At 42.0% G+C, this 22,420-nt stretch overlaps 1 protein-coding gene across 1 annotated transcript in view; it reads right to left on the reverse strand.

The window, feature by feature from the left end:
• Positions 1-22,420, reverse strand: part of wwc1 (WW and C2 domain containing 1) — a 66,061-nt gene that overhangs the window by 18,051 nt on the left and 25,590 nt on the right. The window contains exons 3-9 of the mRNA XM_030438493.1: positions 18,487-18,690; positions 17,444-17,520; positions 15,728-15,807; positions 8,526-8,655; positions 3,148-3,294; positions 2,285-2,355; positions 1,847-2,092 (exon numbers count right to left, since the gene is read on the reverse strand). Of these exons, the coding sequence (XP_030294353.1) occupies positions 1,847-2,092; positions 2,285-2,355; positions 3,148-3,294; positions 8,526-8,655; positions 15,728-15,807; positions 17,444-17,520; positions 18,487-18,690 (955 nt within the window). The remainder of the gene's footprint in view (positions 1-1,846; positions 2,093-2,284; positions 2,356-3,147; positions 3,295-8,525; positions 8,656-15,727; positions 15,808-17,443; positions 17,521-18,486; positions 18,691-22,420) is intronic.

Below are 22,420 nucleotides of genomic sequence, written 5' to 3' on the forward strand. Positions count from 1 at the left end.
AATAGAAGAATCTTGCTCTATAACAGTAGATCTCCTTGAACTTTAATCATAATTTAGCTTACTTTTAACATTAAAATTATAATAATGGCCTTTTAGTGAGGGGCGATAACATGCTGCTGTGCAGTAAAGGAACCCCTGAATTTATAAAACACGGGACAAAACGAGAACATCTTCACTAAAACTGAAGGTGGCACAATTGTGGTTTGACATGGATTGTTTCATATTTGCATGCGGGCAGAAACACTGATTGAAAATAAGATTTGATGAACTGTTCAGCACCAGGTAAACGCAGCTTCTGTGCTACGTTTCACATTTCACTAAATCGCACCACTTTTACCTGATTAGAGTTCGTTTTCAGGACTGTGTGGGTTTCACCAACATCTGCCTCCATCTGCTGTTAGTTTGGTTACAGGTTTATTTATTTATTTTTTAGAGAAAAGGGCACTTTTGAAATTCTCATTACAAACTCACACAATGCCAACATCAATCTGAGTGGAGGTCTAATTCACCACAACACCTGATAACACCTTTAACACCTCCAAAACTAATTACTCAGACGCGCTCAAGGACTCTGATTCAGAGGAATTAACATCTTCAGAACCTGCACACACTGAATACATAAATGTGTGTGTGTGTGTTGCTTTGTGCAGGTGTGTAGGTGGACGACAAGGGGTTTCTTTTGTGAACTGGCTACGCAGCCTCTCAGGTTTCAGGAACAGGAGACGAGATACAAAGAGAGACTGAGCTCAGGTCGAGTCTGACCTGCACACCGAACAACAAGAGTCCTGTTAGAGGACGAGGGAGAGGGGGAGGAGGAGGAGAGGAGAGGAGAGGAGAGGAGAGGAGAGGAGAGGAGAGGAGAGGAGAGGAGGACGGTCATGTTCGTCTCTGCTTCTTAATAATCATGGTGGACGTTTGACGACTCTAAAGGTCGAAGGATTCAAACAGCAGTAGAAGGTCAGTGGTTTCATCAGCAGATGAGACAATAATGATCACAGTCACACTCGTCTCGCTGCTGTCATCACCCGCTCTAACCTTCTCTGTCACAACCTTCACACTCGTAGTAGAAAAACAGAGCTGCTGCTGGTTTTTACAGTCAGCTGATGTCACCAGACCTTTAATTTCTGTCCTTACCCTTTGGTGTTTTATTTATGCCGACACCAGAGAGCAGAATAAAGTAGTGTGTCCCCTCAGAGTAGCCATAACACTTATGAAATATAAAACGTGGGCCGGGTGATGCTCAGGGGTCGAGCCAGCATCTTGTTATCGGTAGGTCGCTGGTTCTATTCCTCCGGTCTGCATGACAAAGTGTCCTTGGGTAAAATACTGAAGCTTGTCGGCACCTTGTGTGTGAATTAATGTAAGTCGCTTTGGACAAAAGCGTCTGCTACATGTAAATTAAGTTTGTTGCTGCTGAATGCACAAATGTTTTTTTTCTGTAAGTAGCCGGAGTTTAGCTTCTTTCGTCTACAGTATATAAAGCTTCTCAGGCTGAACATGGCCAAGTTATGAACATGTGGTGCAGTAAACAAGAAGCTTGGAAGATTCTGGGTGAGACAGTTGGTGGTGGCCGTCAGAGCCTCAGTTGGGAGTCGCCGTATGCTGATTTGGCAGAAACTGCTCAACAGTAGCTGACAAAACTAGCTTCTTATTTAAAAAACAAAAGCTGCTCCTACACATAAGACAGAGGAACTCTTCACACATCCATTTCATAAGACAGGAGCAAAGAGTGGGACCTGGTTGAAAAAATTAAGGCCTCGAAGTCTTTTTTCTGATCTGAAGTTTTCTAACTTCTAACACAATAAAAAGTTCTCCTGTTCTGTGTTGAATTAACGTATATTCCCACCTCTCGGTCAGAGCCTTGCTCTGGTTGTCTCGGGCTGCCTGAAGGTCTCTCTCCAGACGTTTCTTCTCCGTTTCCAGCTTCTCGGCATCGTTGGGCTCCAGGCGTTGCCGAGGTCTGACGTACTGCAGCTCCTTCAGCAGCTCCTCCTTCTCGTTGATGAGGATGAGACGGTCTCGCTCCGGGTCCAGCAGCCCCGGCCAAGCCTCGCTGTCCAGTTTGGCGATCTGGACCTCGATGGTGGCGATCCTGAGGAAGCGAAGAGGAAGATGTGAAGTACAGAGATGTGTAGAGTGAGACGAAATGTGGATTCAGTTTAATCAACAGTTGACTTTAGACTTCCACCCAGATTCACTAGTCGGCTGGTACGATAACATTATGAAGGCACACATACAGCAAACAGTACAATGCATGATTCCACATATATAAACAGACACACACCTCCTCTTGGCCTCCTCGTACTTCAGACTCAGACGAACCTTCTCTGCCAGTTTGTTGGTGCTCGTCATGAACTAAACACAAACAGCACAATGACATGTTGGACACGTTCGCACACAGCAGCTCATTAACCAACCGTCAGATTCTCTACATGGCTAAAAGTACCAAGAGAATAATGTAAACATGTTAAGTAAAGAAGTGTTATCATCTTCTTGGACTTAAAGTATCAGTAGTAAAAGAAGGGCAGGTTTGAACGACTATATATAAAGTTAGCTTGTTTAGTCGAGTGGTCATCAGATAAAGCTGAGGGGTCGTCAGATGATAAATGGGAGAGGATTAGTAATAATTTCTCTAAACATCTAATAGCTGTTTAAAATGCACAAAATTATGAAAGAAATCAGGCAATATGTGACTGAACAAGACTTACACCAGACTTGAGAATCATTCAGTGCCAACTATCAGTACTCTGCAGTATTTATAGTCGTGCTTTGAACACGGAAGATACTATACATGGTTTTAACAGAAAGCGACAGTATTTGACAACCTGACAAACATTGTTGAACGCGACTCCACACTCAGCTATCTTTCTCCTGAAGGAAGAATAAGAATCGTGCTTAGAGAAAATTAATTTAATCAGAACCCCAACAGGGTAATAGAAACCCTGACTGAAGTTTGGTACCCAGCCTGGCTTTGAAAAGATTGACTGGGCGTCCATCTTTGTCAGCTCTCAGGGGAAACTGTCCTGAAATCCTGCTGTCACCAATTTTTGCTGTTTACTACACTGAATTTAGTGCTGACGGAAGAGATGTACAGTGAACACAAAGACCTTTCCTGTCACTGAAACAGAGGTCCTGCCCTGGACTCACCTCAGCGGGGATGTCGGTCTGGGAGCCGGCGTCGGAGTAGAGCCGAGGGATGGACAGCTCCGAGTTGGCGAGCGAGGGGCTGCTGCCCCACAGCTCCTGCTGGGAGCCCGAGTCCAGCTGGAAACCGTCCTTCAATACAGCCAGTTTCTGCATGAACAGGAGAGACAAACAGGAGATTATATGAATGAAAACATGATCTGCAGGGAGAAACTGGGACACTGACGCAGGAAGATACACTGAGAGTAAAAATAGGATGTGATTAGGGACAGTGAAAGAGTGAGAATGATCAGATGAAGCAACTGTGATATACTGTAATAAGAGAGTGAGACTGAATATATTAACAGCACTTTTATTGTTCCTGATTAAACATTTTGTCTTCTTTTATTTCGTCATCTAGAAACTGATGCTTCTCTGCCTCGTGTTATAAACTCATCAAAGAGCATCTGCAAAGAGACAAAACGCTGAAATGTAAATGACGACCTCCTCTGTGTTCGTCAGCGTGTCGCCCCCCCCCCCCCCCCCCCCCCCCACCGTGAGTTACCGTGACGGCTGCAGCAGAGATCCTTTCATCTTTACAGTCATGAATGAATATCTTATACGACCTGCGGTTGGATTTGAAGCCCGCCGTGGAATGCACCTTATCTTTCCCCTTTCAGACGAGGCAGGGAACGAACAAAACACCTCTTTGACGACAGTAATGTTGTTGTATTTTGAAGATGAGGGTCTCAACTCTCTGTCAGATTTCATTATCTATAAATCTGCAATCATAAAACTCGCTGCTCATCACAGCCACATTTCTCCAACCAGTCAACATACACGATTTTACCATCACTCCCACTCTATCTGCTCCTGAGTGTTTCCTGTTTCTTTAACCTTTTAAAATTGTTGGACAAGAGCATAAAACTTCTGTATTTTCTTAATAGTCACTGATTTTTTAATTGGATGCATTCTGTAAAGGATTACACAATGTGTACTAATTATGGGGAAAATTAGATATATTCTCCACTTTTACCTAAATAAATATTAACTTATTATTAATATATCATATATTATTTAAGAATTAATTCTTTATACATGTTGAATCTTTTATTTGCCTGGAGACAAATTTCATATTTTCTTGCTTGCTCAGCTGATACTTGGCTAGTCTATAAAACATCCAACCAACAGATTAAAACCCCAAAAGTCTTCACTTACTGTCATAAATGACAGAGAAAAGCAGCAAAATCTCACATTTATGAAGCTGGAACCATTGATCAACTTATTGATAACAGTTTCAGCCATTATTTGATTTAATAAATAGGCAGTACATTGTTATAAAAGAGAAGCTGGAACTAGCAGAAGTTTGGTCGTTTTTGCTTGAAACTGACTCACCTAATGGCTGGCAGAGTACTGTAGAAGCACATATAATTATATGGCTATATATATATATATATATCTGATGCTGTGTAGCTGTAAACAGATGAGCCGATGTGATGAGTTTCTCTTGAATACACATCTCTGGAAGGTAAGGACTGTGTGGTTTCTAAGGACTGAGCTCGTGAGAAGTGCTGCAGACAAATGTAAAAAAAGAAAAACTGGAAAAGAGTTATGTGAAGAATTGTAGAAACTCTGGATGCTGAAATGGGATCTTTTCCAAATAAAAATATAATCACAAAAAAAAAGAAAGAATCCGACACATCAGTTAATCTAAACTGTGGCTTTCAGTGAGGTCTGTCAGTGAGAATACACTGCTCACATTACTCCTCTCCATTTCTATAGACGTATAAACATACAGCACAGCAGAGCACACAGTCACTGTCTCATAGACTGAGCTGTCAGCTGCAGATGGTAAGGGGGAGGGAGAGGGAGAGACGGGAGACAGAGGGAGGCAGAGAGTCCGCAGAGTAGATTATGTATTATTGAACACACTCTCCTTCCTCTACCTCCAAATCTGCAGCCAGACCTGCCTGATGAAACCGGATATTTCTAAATCTATATATGCGAGTACGGGGGTGTGTGTTGGACGACTGTCAGCACGGAGGAGTTTTTATTGGAGTGGAATCTTAAAATGTTCATAATGTTTACAGAAGATGAAGAAGATGAAGACATTAGTTAGACTTTAGTTTTTCATGTTAGTGCCTGGAGCATCAGAGAATATCTGCATGGTTAATTTAACCCTGATCAAACATTTAATCTGGAGGATCTCTCATGATGATTTATCAGATAACTACAACATAAATAACGAACTGCTGTTTGCCAGTTGTTGCATCAGAACCGGAACTGTACATGAAACGTGTACAGACTCTACTGTACACCTGCAGCCTTTAAACTCCCAACTCCCCTCGTGCAACTTTAATACACACCGCGGCAGCCATGGTGGAAATATGGATGAGCTAACACCGAGATGCTGTCACACACAATTAAACGAGGGTGGGAAAGCAGAGGAGGAGAGGAGGACAGAGAGAATACACCCGGAGCAGACTGAAACTTAAACTCAAGAGAACTTTAACACATCATATCCCGAAATCATTCTATTTCCAATTCACTCACAACCCGTTGAGTTAAATCAATCAAACGCTGAGTGATCACGCAAAAAGACGTCAGGTGAAACTTAACAAACAGCAACAACAAATTCCAAATCATTCGTTCCTTCTTTTAAATTCAGCATTAAATTCAAAACATTAAGTTTCTTTCCTTGTAAAAAGTCTCAGTTTGTTGCAGAACCAGCCTGTCTGCTTCTGTATCTACAGTCTATCTGTACCAGTTTGAAGACAACATTTAAACTACAGCTCGACCGATATGTCTTTCTCAGAGCCGATACCGATTACTAGAAATCAAGGAGGCCGATAACCGATATATACTATATAACCAGTGATGAAACGTAACTTACCACAATTTACTTAAGTACTGTGAAAAAGACCAATTTTGAGGTGCTAATATCGACAAAAACATTGATATTGATCATCCATAAAAAGCTAAATATGTACCCTGATAATCTTCCTACTAGGGCTGGGCGATTAATCGAATTTTGATCGCGATTTCGATTTTGGCTTCTCGCAATCATGAAAACACTGTAATCGAAGAAAAACGATTAACGTGCCGCCGCGCGCCGTGTATGCAAATTACTGCGCTGTAAATGCACAGTGAACGCACCTGTGTCGCCTGCAGCTGCAGCAGTGAGTGTGTGGATCAATTGTGGAACGAGCGATTGAGAACATGGCAGAAAAGCAGCCTGAGCCTTTAGTTGAAAAGAAAGGTTGGACAACTTCGGTCATTTGGAGACATTTTGGCTTCAAATCGTCGGACGTGGAGCAGAAGGAGATTGTTTGCAAAGTCTGTCACACCGTCGTGTCTGCACCCCAGGGCAACACGACAAATTCTTTTAACCATAAAGTGGTCTGTGAGAAAGTACTGAAGGAGCAAAAGACCCAAAAAAGTGCAAGAGCGCCAACTTCAGCCACAGCCACCGCGACACAGTCCTCCACTGACGACACTCTTTACAATGCCGCTCCATATCCCACCAGCTCCCGGCGACAGCGAGAGATAACAGAGGCTGTGACATTCATGCTAGCTGAGGACATGTGCCCTATCAGTACAGTTAGCAACCCAGGCTTCAAGACACTGGTCAACACTTGAGACAAGCGGTACGAGTTGCCATCACGCAAACATACAAATATTATTATCATTTACTTTTTTACTTGTTACTAATCTATCTGGTTGTTTTTCCAAAAGTTATATTTAAAGTTGAGTTTTGGTGGCCCAATAAATACTTTTTTTTAAATCAGTGAATAATCGTGTTTATTAATCGTGATTTCAATATCAATCAAAATAATCGTGATTATTATTTTTAGCATAATCGCCCAGCCCTACTTCCTACCCGTCTTGTCAACTGATTTCATCATTAACACTTAATTGAAGAAAGACGTAAAGAAGTACAGAACTTTCATGAAGTCTCCAAACTCCCTAAAAAAATGCTAAATTTTAAAACTTGTTGTTTTAGGAGAAACATTATAAACATTGTGGAACACTTTCTGCAACATATTCTGAACTACTTGGGCCTTCTTGTTAACTCGGCTATGTTGCACAGATATTTAGTGTAAATCCTGACTGTCCTCACATGAATGACTTGACAATGCTGAAATCCGCCCATAAATAAACAAAGACGGACAGCACACAGGTGCTCCTAACTCCCCCGCTCCAGAGTTTAAACCACAGGAGCTACAAAGGTAATAAAACCCCCGCAGCAGAAAAATGTTGCTGCCATCAGCAAAACTGTTCTCACTTTCCAGAAAGCTCATCTGAAACGAGCCTCCGCACAGACCGTTTCTTCACCTCCTGACTGAACTCGACAGGCTGTCATCACAGCGCCACTAAAACACCAGCTGCCTCCCTGCAGCCTCAGCTCCTCCGACTCACTAAATCTCCTCTGGTACATCTGGCCTCGTTCTCACAGCAATACAACGTAAAGTGTTTTAACACGCGTACGGACTCTCCTGAGAGTCATCTCATGGCCTCATGTCCTCGACTCGCAGTCCGCCTCCTTTTCCTCGCCTCGTTCCCTCGTTTATACTTCTACTTTATCATCTCACGCTGTTCATTTTCTATTCTCTCCCTTCATCACACATCGCTTCATGTCACCGGGGAGTGTCAGACTCGAACCTTACTGTAGAAGTCCATCTTATGGTAAATAAGCCAGAGCTTTTTTTAAATCTAGTTCATGGCACATTTCATTTAATCTATTTGGGGATCATTTTATACCGAGCTGCAGGCAGTAAAAACACCTCTTCGTAAGAAAAACACACACATCACATTTGCAGAGTCGCAGGAACAAATGAAAGTAGCTCCGGGACACGACGGACACAATAAATCTTTTTCCAGGGTCGATTCGGTGTCGTGTGGACCTTCCATCTCAACTCACTTACCACCACCACCAGAACTCATCTCTCAAAATAGAGAAGCAAACAGACTTGGTAGCAAGACAAAGTCATTCAATATATAAAAAAGAAAACTTTATATAAAATACAGACTCAATAAAACTTGTCACTACAGTTCAAACACAAGCCACATTCAATCCTTTCACTGATGATGTCACCCTGCTGTGATTTCTGATATGATCCACTCGGCTCTCGTTATCAGATGTCAGTATTTGAATTTTCTGTCTCATCCAGTCTTAAACAGCCTTTAAACAATGCTAACTTTCACATTTCAGTGTTTCCCCTTAGATGAAGTTGTAGTAGCAGAGGTGTCACATGTGCAAAAATTGCTCCGTACATTTGCAAAGTGCCCTCCAGAATCGTGAGGTATTAAACTGCGTGAGCCAGGCTCATCTTCCATCTACGTTACCTGAAAATCTTTTCCAACAGTGACTTTACTCTTAGCATTGGTTCAATCCATTTTACCTGCATGAGTTCCTGTTTCTCCTTCTCCCCAGAGCTGATGGCGTCTCGGATGGAGCGGACCTCGTTGAGGATGGCCTGCGCCTCCTGCAGCTTGAAGCCAGACGGGCTGTTGGACACCTTGAGGTCAATCCTGGAGGTCAGGAGGGGAGGTGATGAGGGAGAGGAGGGATGAGACAAAAGATGAAGGTCAGTTTGGATGATGATTCAAAAAATGTTTAAACAACAGACGTCGAACAGTCCCCAGATTGGCTCTTTCACAGTCTGCTGCTCTGGAAAAAAGTGTCAAACATCTAATGACTTTTAATTAGCTTCTTTTTTCCTGTTCCTTTTTCCACAGAGAACTGGGTCAGCTGAGTGCACACCAATAACAGCAACACTGTTAAACTAAGTGAAAGTTTCCCAGCCTTTAAACTATCAGTCACTCAACAAGCATCTAGGACAGCAGATAGTATTACTCATTCACTTCCCATAAAAACATTAAGCTGGCAGTTGAAAACTTTTTTGTTTCCATCCCTATAAACGTTGCTTTCATTTGGATTTTCCCCGTTAAAAATAAAGGAGGAATTACAGCATCTACCACCGCGCAACCAAAACAGGAAGCGGCATCCTTTTTCCTGGGTCACCATCCCCAGGTAGGTGGTGGAACAACCACCTACAACAACTGTGGAAACTCTACACTGCAAAAAGACAAAGAACGCCGCTGATGGAGGAGGCAGAGAAGTTCAAAACCAGCATTCATTCTACTCCATCAGAAAGTAACAAAACCTGTCTACTTATCAGTACAACCGGCTGTTTTAGTCTGCCTGTTCGCAGCACTGAGATCAGGGTTTCTAGGTCATATTCAGCTGGATTTCGCTTTGGACAGTGAACAGGTTGGTGACGCTGTCTCTGCAACAGCAGCACAAACAGTAAAGTTACATTTAAGACTTTCAAAGATGTTCTTTTTTTACCACATCGAAAGAAATAGGAACAATATGCCCTTAAATTATTATTATATCACATGATGTTTTCAGTATTTTCCAGCTGTATTTAATAATAATACTAATGATTTAATAACTTTAACTGATATGACCTGGACTCAGATAAGTAGCACAAAATGAAAGGACAGATTAACAAATAAAAAAATATTAATTAATTTAAGTCTATAAATAATTTTCTAAAATGTTGTTGAGCTTCGCAGCTGCTGTCACTTGCAGCTGTTTTTCCTTTTGTGAAGTAAATTTTAACACTTTCCATTTTCACCCCTCCAGTATGACAGTAGACAGAATATCTTTGGGTTGTGGACAAAATAAAAGACATCTGAAGGACGTCATCCTGAGTTTTGGGAAACACTAATGGAAATTTTTCACCATTTCCTGACATGTTAAAGGGATATTCCGGTGTAAGTTTAATCCATGGTCTAACACACTGTGAAACTGTGTTAGACTCCCTCTCGAGAGATCAAGTTAGCAGACCGCTAATTTACGGAGTTTTATCAACCTCAGAAACGACCGCACGACAACAATACACTGCAGTAAATGGATCCAAATATAAACCGCCACCAAAAAGCCACAAATAATGCTCAGAACAGCACCAAACTTCAGCAACAGTACAAATAGGGTCTCAGCACATAGTCCGGGGCATCTAACCTCCGCTAGCTTAGCTGGATTTCTATTGTGAAGCTAAAAACAGATTTCAACTCTCCTCCATCAGCTTCCAGGTCGGGGAAGTCCCGACGCGGCGATTACCGAGTGCGGTTAGAAATGCTCAATTCCGTTCTTTTCCCTGTCCGCTCTCGATAATAACTGTTATAAACTGGCAGGTAAGACACATATGAACTTTGATTGCTTTTCCATGGAGTCATAATCATACATTTTCATCCATGAGCCGCGGAACTCTACTGCACTCGGTAATCGACTCGTCGGGACTTCCCGTCAACAGGAAGCTGCTGCAGAAGAGTGGTAAATTTAGTCAGCTTTTCAGTAGAAATCCAGCTAAGCTAGCGGAGGTTAGATGCCCCGGACTATGTGCTGAGACCCTATTTGTACTGTTGCTGAAGTTTGGTGCTGTTCTGAGCATTATTTGTGGCTTTTTGGTGGCGGTTTATATTTGGATCCATTTACTGCAGTGTATTGTTGTCGTGCGGTCGTTTCTGAGGTTGATAAAACTCCGTAAATTAGCGGTCTGCTAACTTGATCTCTCGAGAGGGAGTCTAACACAGATTCACAGTCAGTGCGTTAACATGCACAGCTTAGTCAGATTACAGCCATAGTTCGACTATGCTACTCAACCAGACAACTGCAATTATCTGAGTATACATGCCAGTGAGAAAATCGAATTACTGGCCGAAAGCATGTCATACCCCGGTACGCTAGGTGGCGCTGTACCCATTTCAACTAGTGTTAACGGCGCACCTCCGGCTGACCTCTTTACGTCACCAGCTGCCTCGTCATTCAAGAAAGATGGCGTACGAAGAGCGAGACGAAGCTACATCTTTGTACACTTCGTATATGGTGTACATGATAATTACACAAACTAGGTGCACTCTGGCGCTCTTTCTTGCGCTGATTTCGGAGGAAAGCCGCCGCCGCCGTCCGTCTACTTCCGGGATCTTGCGCCTGCGCAGAACGCAAAATCCGATCCGATCCGCTGGAAACGTATACATGCAGGAGTAATGCGACTTTCAATCGAATAATCTACGTGGTGTAATTCGACTATGAGAAATCCGATCGGTCCGATTTTAGTCAGACTAAGGTGTATACATGCATCTTAAAGATCCGTTCATAGTCAGACTAACGCAGTAATTCGGTTTTCTTGAGTGTCATGTAAACGCACTGACTGTGATGACCATGGATTAAATTTACACCGGAATATCCCTTTAATGCTCGACAGATGAATCAACGATGAAAGTAACTATTAGTTGCAGTTTTTTGTGGTTCACAAGCATATTTTTGCCACTAAAAAGAGAATGAAATGACTTTTTAATACTAATTGAAGTGTCTGACAAAATTAAAGGCAAAAATATGTAGATGAGCGCGACTACACTGACAGTTCTGCTTTATTAAAACAGGGGAGGTGTTCATGCGGAGCAGGAGGTGACGCTCTGTCAACACCAGATAATGACTATAATGAGCATTTCATGTCATAACAAAGGGGGAAGAGAGGTTTACTGTTTACTCGGGTGTTTCAGCGCAGACGAAAACAACCTGGGAATGCTCGGTAAACGCAGATAACAGGTAAAACAAGTTTTCACTAAATGCTTCCTCAACCCCCCTAACCTCCAGGTAACACACACGAGATCTTGTTTTTCGGCTGGGAGACGACCCCGCAGAAGAGACGGTGCAGGGAACGGCCATCGGAGGCAGCAGCAGCTATGTAAACCCTTTCATCAGCTAGTCATGCATGCATCCGAATAACAGGTCCTTCCACATTCTTCAGAGAGGGACGAGGGGGAGGGAGGTTCAGACAGACAGAGAGAGGGAGAGGGAGAGGGAGAGAGAGGGAGAAAACAAGGTACAGAGGGAACGAGGAAGTGAGGGAGAGAGTCTGTAACAGGCAGAGAGAACGAGTAATCCTCTCTAAGTCCTCCTCAAACATGGACTTATGCTCAGTGAAAACGCTGTTATGGACCTTTTTAGAACTAAAATCACAATGACTGATTTACAACAACACACAGAGAAAAGCGAGACTCGCCAAACCGAAACACTAACTTCTGACGCACAGTTTAGCGTTTCTACGGTGGATTCAACTGCGTGGTTTACTTTTTAAATCAGGAGAGTAACGTCTCTGGGGGGCTGCCAGGTACAGTCGAGGTCTTACAGTCAGGGGAGCTGCCGTCACCATGACAACCAGAACGTCTCTCTGTGTGAGGACTGGATGGATTCTGACATCACATTGTAAACGCTCTCAAAAACTCACACCTGTGGTAACAACTGTGGCCTGATGAGATGGCACACTACGATTACAGAGCACATGTGGTCAAATATATATGGATTAGGGTTTAAGTGATTAATCATTAATCACTGATTAATGGCGTTAAGATTTTAATCGATTACAAATGTCTTAATCGACAATCAGAGACGGGCACAAATACAACAAAGAGTATCTTAAAAAAAAACAGATTACAGATACTTGTTTTTCTAATATATCCAACTAATACACAAAATACTGGTATGAAATTGGTGGTATTGATGGTATTTTAAAAAAAAAATACAAAAAGTAATCTGACAAACTGATCGCTTCAGTATTGGTTGGATTATGTTGCCAGTTGTTGAACAGAAACAGACGGGAGCTCAGTCATTATTTTGTGTTATTTCATTCAACTTTACGTTCACTTTATGCACCCAACTCTGATTAAACATCAAACACAGATCATGTCAGTGGTTAAAACTGTTTTATAAAGGGAAAATGTTCAGCATATTTCCTATATCATTCATGATTAATCGAGAATCGATTGTTAAGGCAGCCGACTATCGATTAAAGAAAATACTTAAAATCTGCACCTCTAATACGGACACTCCAGCCTTACTGATGAAGGTTTTGGAGACTGAAACCAGTAATTAAAATACACTTAAAGCCTCTAAGATGGCACTAAAATATACTGGAATCATCTGTTATTAAAAAAAAATACATAATTTTATTGCATCACACATAGGAGAAACATCTAATGTCAAAAACAATCACCTGCTGTACGTTATCGTGCTAAACAGCTTTTTCAAGTCACTCGTGTAAAGGTATTAATCATTATCCTGATAATGAAAATTCACGGCAATCAAGGTATCCTGAATCCCATCCCTCGTTCTAATACAATTTCTTTCCGTCCTGATTCATATCTGAACACCTGGATTTATGTTATCAGTATGATTCAGTATCTGTGCATAAAAAAAACAAAAACAAATATATTGTATATCTGCTGTTTCATCCTGGTAAAACTACTTTAGAGGTTGATTTCTTTGGGAGACGTGCCGCATTTCACCGACAGATACGCAAAGAACAAATGTAAGGTTGCTTTGTGAGTCACACAAGTTGCTTGCCGTTTTAGGATATAAGCTACAGACGTTAAAAAAAACTGTTCAGTTAAGAAAAACTGGTTGTAAACGCTGTCTTATATTGCCACTTTTCTGGTCAACATATCTGTTAAGATCATAAAAAAACCTCCAATCTACCAGTAATTTAGTCAAATCTTATCAGGAGTGTTCGGCTGCATTCCAGCCTAAGCCTATTCGTATTTCTGCAAACAGCGATTGGTTGTTGAACGCCGTCTGCTGACTGTAACAGGAGAGGAAAGTCACGGAGGAATGCCGTCCGACCACTCTGCCTCTGCTACTCTTTAATCCTCCTGACACTCTCACTGTGCCGCGTGAGGCAAGACAAACAGACCGGACATTCCTGCTCAATTCAACAACCACCGACTGCCGGTCGGCTTTCACCATGTGCCGAATTTCGAAAAAAAAAAAAAAAAAAGAAAAATCACAGACGGCTTCAGTCTCTGAGATGAACAAAAAGAAGAATGGATCCCTTTCAGATCAGCATTCCTCACTGATGGCCTCACTGCTACACCTTACACTTTCTAAAGGACTCACTTCTTTTTCTGAGGTGCAGAAGTAGGTCAGATAGAAGGGTTGTTTCCCGTCAAATCCGCATTCTTCAGCTGTTGTTTCACGGGTGCGTTTATGAGGTGTTGGTGTTTAATGATGGGATGGAATGTGCGATAATGCTGAGGCAATAACTCAGCTGATAAGCGAGGCCACTACACTGAAGTTTTCTCACTAACTCGCATTAGTTCGAGCAACATATTCACATTTATTGTTTAACGGGGCAAATTCCAACATATCCGGCATTTTTCAAGAAGGACTGGCTCCTTCATCTCTACTGTACAGCCGTATTTCTATTATATCTGAGAGATCGGAGATAAGGATAAGAGAAATGACAGATAAGAGCCGGTTAGATAGGTGACTTGAAGAAAGAGCACATTAGAGAGTAGAAATACGACTCAGATAAGTAGTTCTGAAAATGCCTCTATATTTTGAGACTCTGTGAGTCTTTGTAAAGATGTTAAGATCATAAGGAAACGTCTAAATCTCTTTTTTCTTTCAGCAAACAAGCAAACATTTGATAAGAGTCAATATGTGTTGAGCAGAGGGACAGATATGATCATCAGTACTGTAACTCACACTTGCTGATTTATACTTGCAGTGGTAAGTATAACCCAATAAGAGCAGCAGCTGGCAAGTCAGCTGGGACTGCAACAGCGAAAAAGCGCAGAGTGTTTACTGGGGAAACTACCAGTCGTAATCCCCGATATTAGCACAGCGACTACCCACCGGAGAAGAAGCCGGAAAATGTGACTCTACCAAACACACCACTCAAATTCGTAACGGTCTGCATCGCTGTGACGTGCAGATACATGTCGGGGAGGTGCACATCAGGCCCGCACCTACGCGGAGGTTAAGCCATACGTACGCCAAAGATTCACCGCAGAAGTATAAACAAGCTTCATCAGGACATTGATTTTTTATCAGAATTTCCCAAATGTGTGTTAGTTTTGTCCCTCTCCAGTCATTCATTGATTTCCAAGGGCTGTTATCAATAGGTGCAGAACAAAATGCCAGATGTTTCAATGGACCTATGGCAAATAAGTGTGCCGCTATAATAACGTTGCGCTATAATGACAAATGCAAGTTGGGCAGGTCCGTTTTCAAGCAGGAAAAATATGGCAGCCTGATCACAAACCATCTCAAATTACGATCAAACACTACACTTAAATGTGTTTTTATAAACCTTTGCGATGGGAACCTTTAAAAAGATAACTCCTAATGAAGAAAAATACAATTATGCTACATTAACCTTTAGACCACGGCTGTAGACTCCTGACACACTACAACTGGTCTGAGTGGAGATTCAGCACCAACTCTGAGACACTTTGCAGGCAGAAGGTGAAACTTTAAAGACTGAGCGAAGGTCACTCATACACTTGCTATTCAAGTCAGATTTTGACTGTCCTGCTTGGCTCGTCAAATTAAATTAGGAGGGCTGGTGGTAGCATAAAGCGTGAGGATCAGATCCCAGAATCAGCTGTCAACAAATACACCTGTCAATGTGACCTTTGGCAAGGATTCAAGGTGGAGGAAGGAAAGACAGGAACGCTCCCAGATGTTAATATGAGAAAACACACAAATCACTAAAAACGTGCATCAGTTTGAGGGTCAGGAAGCATCACTTACTCTTTGAGGGTCTCAAAGCCTTGTTCTTTGTACTGCAGCTCCTGCTTCATACAGGCCAGGTCCCGCTTCAGCTTGTTCACCTGAGGCGCAGAGGTGACGACAACTTTTAGTTATGGAGTCAACAAACTCAACAAACTCAATGAAAAGCCAAAACCAACAATGTGTTAGTCCTTCTGTTGATAATCTCTGACTTTAATAAGATGTCTGTGGCACTCAGCCGGTCTGAAGATGTAAATCTTTACATCAGCTGAGTAAAAATGGTTCACTCATATACAGTTTTGTTTTTTTTTAAAGGCTAAAACCAAATTTTTGAACAAACGTAACTCAAACAGGAGTAGGAGTATTTGCTGGGGATTATCTCCAGCAGTGGAGGCTCCAGTGCAGTCGTATTAAAATTATTTGGCTTAGTTGTGTTTATTTGCGATCCCTCAGCATCAGTAGTGTATGATGATTTCTTTCTTGTTGTGATGTTTGTTACCGTCGCCAAGTGGGTTATGTTTTTACCGGTGCTTCGTTTGTTGGTTTGTCAGCAGGATTACACAAAAACTACTGAACGGATTTCCACAAATCTTGGAAGGAGGATGTGTCTCAGCCCAGAATAGAGCTCATTAACTTTTGGTGTGGGTCCAGATGAACCGCTCTGATATATTTTTTCCGGCTTTTAATGGACATTAATTCAGAGACAGAGGTATTCAGTCGATACCTTCATATTTGGCCTTTACATTAGATTTGTTGAGAATAATACAAATATAGAATATCAGCAGACAAGTTGTAGTGCAGAGAAAAGAACAAAATTACAATTAAAAGTGCAGCCAATGTGGAATTCACACAGTCACATGTAGCAAGAATGCGTTTAGTATGAGCTCATGCGGCTTTAGAGCAATTAAAACGGCTGAACTTGGGGAGTGCGACTGGTGTTGGGTGCAGGTGACTCCACTACATATTTGATCCGCGGCCAGGAGGAGTGAACGTACGAGGCGACTTCCTGTTTGTTCACATTTCAGTCGGTACTGTTCATGAAATATCCTCCTGCTCGCTGCCAGTGTCATTTCAACACACAATTGTTCTTTTCAAAATGAACAATGGCGCACAAGTAGTCGATGCGAAGGCTAAAGCTGACTTCTGCTTTTTATCTGGAAAGAATCTGCTTATTCTGTTCTTGAAAAGTGAAAAATGTGCATCACAGTTTCCAAAAAGTCCAAGAACACTTGATCTAAATCGGTTTACTATAATTGAGCTCAAATAAAATCAAACTCTACCTATATTTGAGAAGCTAGGACTATAGAACTAAAAGGTAAATTACTTGAACAATTAACTGATCAATCAACTAGTTATTTCAACTGTGGCCATAACTAGCTATGACAATGACAACTACTGACATTAAGGGAATGAAAAGTCAAAGTTTTATATGAAATAATACTGAAATAACATTAACAACATGTGTACTGGATTTCTTGTTTGTCATTTATCAAAGAATAATGTCCAACATCATCTGGTTCAAGCTCTGATGTGAGGATTTGTTTTATGTTTTTATCTAATTTGAAGATGTTTTGAATTCTATAGACTAAACAACTATTAATTCATGTATAAAAATCACATTATAATCAGTGGATGATCATGAAATAAAGGTTCAGTTTAGTTTGTCTGGTATCAGCCAGACGTTAACTGACCCGAGCATAATGTCACATCACGTGGTGGAGACAGGAAGGCTCTTACCCGACTTTTGGCTGTGGCTATTTCTGCTTTAAGGATGTCGGGGTCGTACTTGCTGGACGAGGACGATCTGGAATTCACTGCAGGGGAGATCAGATATGAAAAGGACAGAGACATTAAATAACAAATCCTTTATATCCTTTATACTTTGTGTTAGAGCTGGGAGAGCTGACAGAGGAGACAATGAGAGAGAGACAGAACCACAGATGAAAAGTCTCAGTGGTGAAACGCGTTTAATTCTGTTAAAGTGAAGAAATTTAATCTTTTTCTGTCAAGATATAAAAAGACAAGTTAGAAACAATCCACCGATTTAGTGTCAAGCACTTTTTATCTTCTACTTTAGTTATTTGAAAATCAACAAGAATCAAAGCTTCATCACAAACTGCTGTCTGATAAAACACATTCTGTTTCTCTCTGCTCTGCTGTCAGCTTTGAACTGACAGATTTACTTTGCTTCCCCAAACAAACACACTGACAGAGACGACGTTCTTTTAGTTGGTGTCTTAGTTATCTCTTGTTATTCAGTAATCTAATTCTAAAAAACTAAATCTACATAAAAAATGTACAATGGACATGCAAGAAAATGCAAATATTACTGATTTCTATTCTAACTTTTTCCTCTATTCATTTTCTTTTTCCTTTACCTTTTTTTAAATTAATATCATTTTCATTCTGACCTCTAATTTTATTCATCTAATGTAGATGTTGACTGAAATATGCTTTTATTTATTATCATCATTCAATGTGCAGTCGACACTCTGGTCTTGTTTTTAAACATGTGGCCACAATCATTTAGAAGTTAATCAAAATACAGCTATGAGGTTTTTAAAGAAGTGATTATTTGGAGGGATCTTCTCTCTCCGATGTGGACGGCGTTTGTTCAGCCATCGCCAGCTCCTGCTTTGTGTTACTGTCAGATCCAAGCAGCACTTCCTCTCCTGCTTTTCTGTTTCCTAAATGTGTTTCCGATCCTCACCTCCAAAATAATCCCTCAGTGTAAAATAAATCAAGCTAAACCACGTCTGTGTTTTCTCCGCAGCACTCACAGCTGGTCTGTGACGTCGACTTGTCCCTCCACGCATCGTTGAGCTGTCGGTACTCCTGCTGCGCCAGGCGGAGCCTCTGCTCCTTCACCTGGTAGATCTCCTTCTGGGCGCTGAGCGCGTCGCGGGCCACGGCCAGGTAGTCCCGCAGCATGGACTCCTGCTCCCGCTGCCACTGGGCCCGCGGGTCCTCCAGCTGGGTGCTCTCTGGAAGGAAAAATCAAGATTCAGATCTTGTTTTGTGATGTTTAACAGATTTCCACTTTCAAGTTCCAGTTGGGAAATATTTCAAATAGCATCAGACATGACTCATTCAATCAGGCATGAGGGCCGCGAGTTCTAAGACCATGACACATTTAATTCATTCCAATTAACTTTAACAATAAATAGAGGGAGAGGCTAGTTATCCGCACATGACATCAGCATAATCGTACGAAGGAAAAGAATGTAACGATACGGTGTTACCTGCTTTTCAAAACTTTAATAATAACAAAGAAGTTATAATAACAGTGTTGGAAGTCGTGATTATGAGGACTGCTGCACCCAAATGCACAATTTAGATGATTATACCTTCCATAGTTCAACAGTCATGGTCCACAACAGATCATTTAAAAACATACATTAGATCGGCAACTAGGAAATACAAATGACACGGGGCAGTAATGATAGAGGGTAAAGATGGAGAATAAAAGGTTGAACAGAGAAAGTGGGACGAAGAGATGAGCAGTACAAACAAACTCACTGGTGTTGTGGTCAACATAGTACGCTCCGACGACGGGGTCGTACGCCTCCTCCCAGCCGACCGGCAGCTCATCCCCGATACAGTCAGCGAACGTCAGAGGCTTCGTCTGCCTGAAGGACAACACACAACCGCACAACCGCACAACAGATTCAGAAACAGAATCGTCTCCGCTGTGATCAACAAACTTCACAGACCTCGTGAGTCCGACAGACAGAAATATCAGTAAAAAACATTACATCTAAATAAACTTGGGACTCTTCAGCTCCGGGAGAATGTGTCACCATTTTCACACATTTCTATTGATTAAGCAGTGAAATGAATGACACATTAACAACATAATGACTATGATGATCACACGCAGCTCAGTGTGAATTATGATGATGAATCAACACTCAGCTGCCCTGCTGGGCGCTGAATGCTCAACGACAGTCATCAGCAGGACAGAAAAACAACTAAATGACTTATTAATGCGCGTTCTGAGCCGACACTCTCCCTCAGTGTGCAGAAAGCTTCTACAAATCCATTTCAGTCAATCAAAACTGATTAACGGACTGTTTACATTGAGATCTTTTTCTGAAAATGCTCGAGCTGAAATAATTAGTTAATTAAACGATCTGTCAAGAAAGAGAAAATGAATCACCAACTATTTTGTTCACTGATTTCTTGATTCAGACTTTTATTTAACCAGAAATGGTAGAAATGGCTTCTGGTTTCTCACATGAGAGGATTTATTGGTTGTAATTGTGTTCCAGGAATGCAAACTGAATATCTTGAGGTTTTCCGACTGTTAGCTGTAAAAAGTGCAATTTGAATGTGTCGTAAGCGTACAGTGCTGCTACAGATATCCTAGAGAACCTGTGATCTCAGCTCTATGACAAAGCCAGACAGTGTCAGGCCCACATGGTTTATTTCATCCCAGCTCACAGTGTTTGTCTGAGAGCAGTTTCAGGAGGAGGAGGGTGAGTGTGAGTGGAGGGGGTGGGGGCGAGTAGTCTGGTGTTTCACTGAGTCCTCTATTCACCTCACAGGGAAAAGGAGAGGAGGGAGGGGGTCCCTGTTGTCGGCCACAATAGGAGGAAACCGGCCCGTGGCATTCCACAAGCAGCGCTGACGCATCGCCTGGAGGTTTCTGGGGCAACCCTCGGCCCTACAGCGGCCCTACACCGACTTCTCTGCAGCGGCAATGAATTCACCCGTTTCTACATCTTGTTGTGACATAACTGAGCGTTTCAGTGACCACAAGACTTTCAGCCTACCTGTATTATTAATGATGTTTGCATCGGCAGTGAAAATGACCATTTAATACTTGATTTTTGGGGCTGATACCGCTACAAGGCAGTAAAAAAATTCTAGAATCGAGAAAACAGCCAATATGCACACATTTTGTTTTAAATGATCACTAAAAATGTGGTTTTCAAACACACAAGGCAAGGATATTTAACAGTTGAACAACAGACTCAATGCATTATAATCTCTTTCGACTAAACGTTTTCATATCAGTGCATATCCGGCACATTTAGGGCAGTATATACGTGGATACCAGCCAATATCAGCCAACCAATATATCTAACGGACTCTAGTTTTGAGGGGGTCGAGAACAAAGGGAAAGCGTTGTTTTAGCGTGTGTATTAAAACTCAAATATCATGTCAACAAAAGCCTCTAAAATTTGAAACTATGCAATCAGACGCGTCCTTTCTTTACAGTTTCTCCACATTCCCACAAAGATAACAAACAAACATGTGCAAGGAAGAGCACCATGAGAGACGACGACCAGCAGAGTAAAGACCGCCACTCTTGTCTTTGGTTTTTTCTCCTCTGCTGCCTCTTGTGTTTCGTGACTGCAGATAAACACAAACACCGAGCGGCGGCTCGCTGCTGAAGGGAGAAACTGAACTGGGTCCTTTTTCAGCTGATGAATAATGAAAGGGGCCCGGAGAAGACCCCCTCAGCTCCGCTCTAAATTTAGCTTCGGGAAGACAGGGAGGCTTCTGCCAACCGCTGATCCCAGAAAAAGCCTGCTGGTTGGCTGGCCGGGTATCCACATCCCATTATTTGATTCCTCTCCCTCCTCTCACCCACTAAATCCTGCCGTGTAATCGCCGGGCCGAGGGGAGCCGCTGACCTAAACTCGTCGCTCACCGTCACCGCTTCCCTCGGAGCGAAGGACCAGCTGGCAGCGGCGGCCCAGCCTCCATTTCACTGTCAGTCATTCAATAGCCACTTGTGGAGCTTCTCACATGCTTCACCGCTCCAGTGCTCAGACTGCCTGCCGTGGCTTATGTGGCAATACGGACAGAAACTACTAACACGGTAATAATTAACACATAATAACACGACAACAGGCTGAAATCCTGTCTGTTCATGCTCATTTTGTCAGCCCGAGAGAATACGGATAAGACACATTTCAACAAGATCCCGTCAACAGAATAAGTTAGGACGGTTGTCCAGTGATATTTTAGCTGATTTCTTACATCTCAGTATTCACAAAGAAATGTACCATTATCTTTATCATCTTGAGCCTGTGAACAGTAAATATCCATGTGTTTTTATTCCTCAACCAGGGTGCAAAATTATAGCTTTTTCGCACAAATGTTCAGATTTAACCAGCCACTCAACAGATAATCATTGTTTTTTAGGCTGGTGACTGAAGCAGATCTACCAGCCACTGGCATATTTTACCAGGCTGGCTGGTGGCTGCTGCTAATTTGAGCCTCGACCTCAACAATGAGTTTCTGTTGTCTGACGTGACAGCAACAAAACCATCAAAGACAACAAGAGGAAGTCGACATATTGTATAGCTACGAGCCAATCCAGTGAACGTAACGTGTGGCGGGAGTGTGTGCACGCTGAAGCTTCACCAACCACGTTATTCCACTGCCAGTCGTGTTCTTACAAACATTACAAACCTCATATACGGACAAAAGAAGTGGATTAAATGTACATGCTTTATACCATCACACTTTACACTGTGCTTCTCATTCACACACGTTCTTGGATGCCATGTAAGGTGTTTTTCTGACTGAACCAGCGACCCTGTGATTAGTGGACGGCCTGCTCCATGACCGGCGTATTGTCACAGACTTGAGCTAAAAATGGTGACAGGCAAAAAAATAATTGTGTTGTCTACCTTACAGTGATTACTGAGGCAAAATTCATATTGTTGTTAAACTTCTACATGTTAGTGGAGTCAAGTA

Source organism: Sparus aurata, chromosome 13 (assembly GCF_900880675.1).
Source record: "Sparus aurata chromosome 13, fSpaAur1.1, whole genome shotgun sequence".
NCBI lineage: Eukaryota > Metazoa > Chordata > Actinopteri > Spariformes > Sparidae > Sparus > Sparus aurata.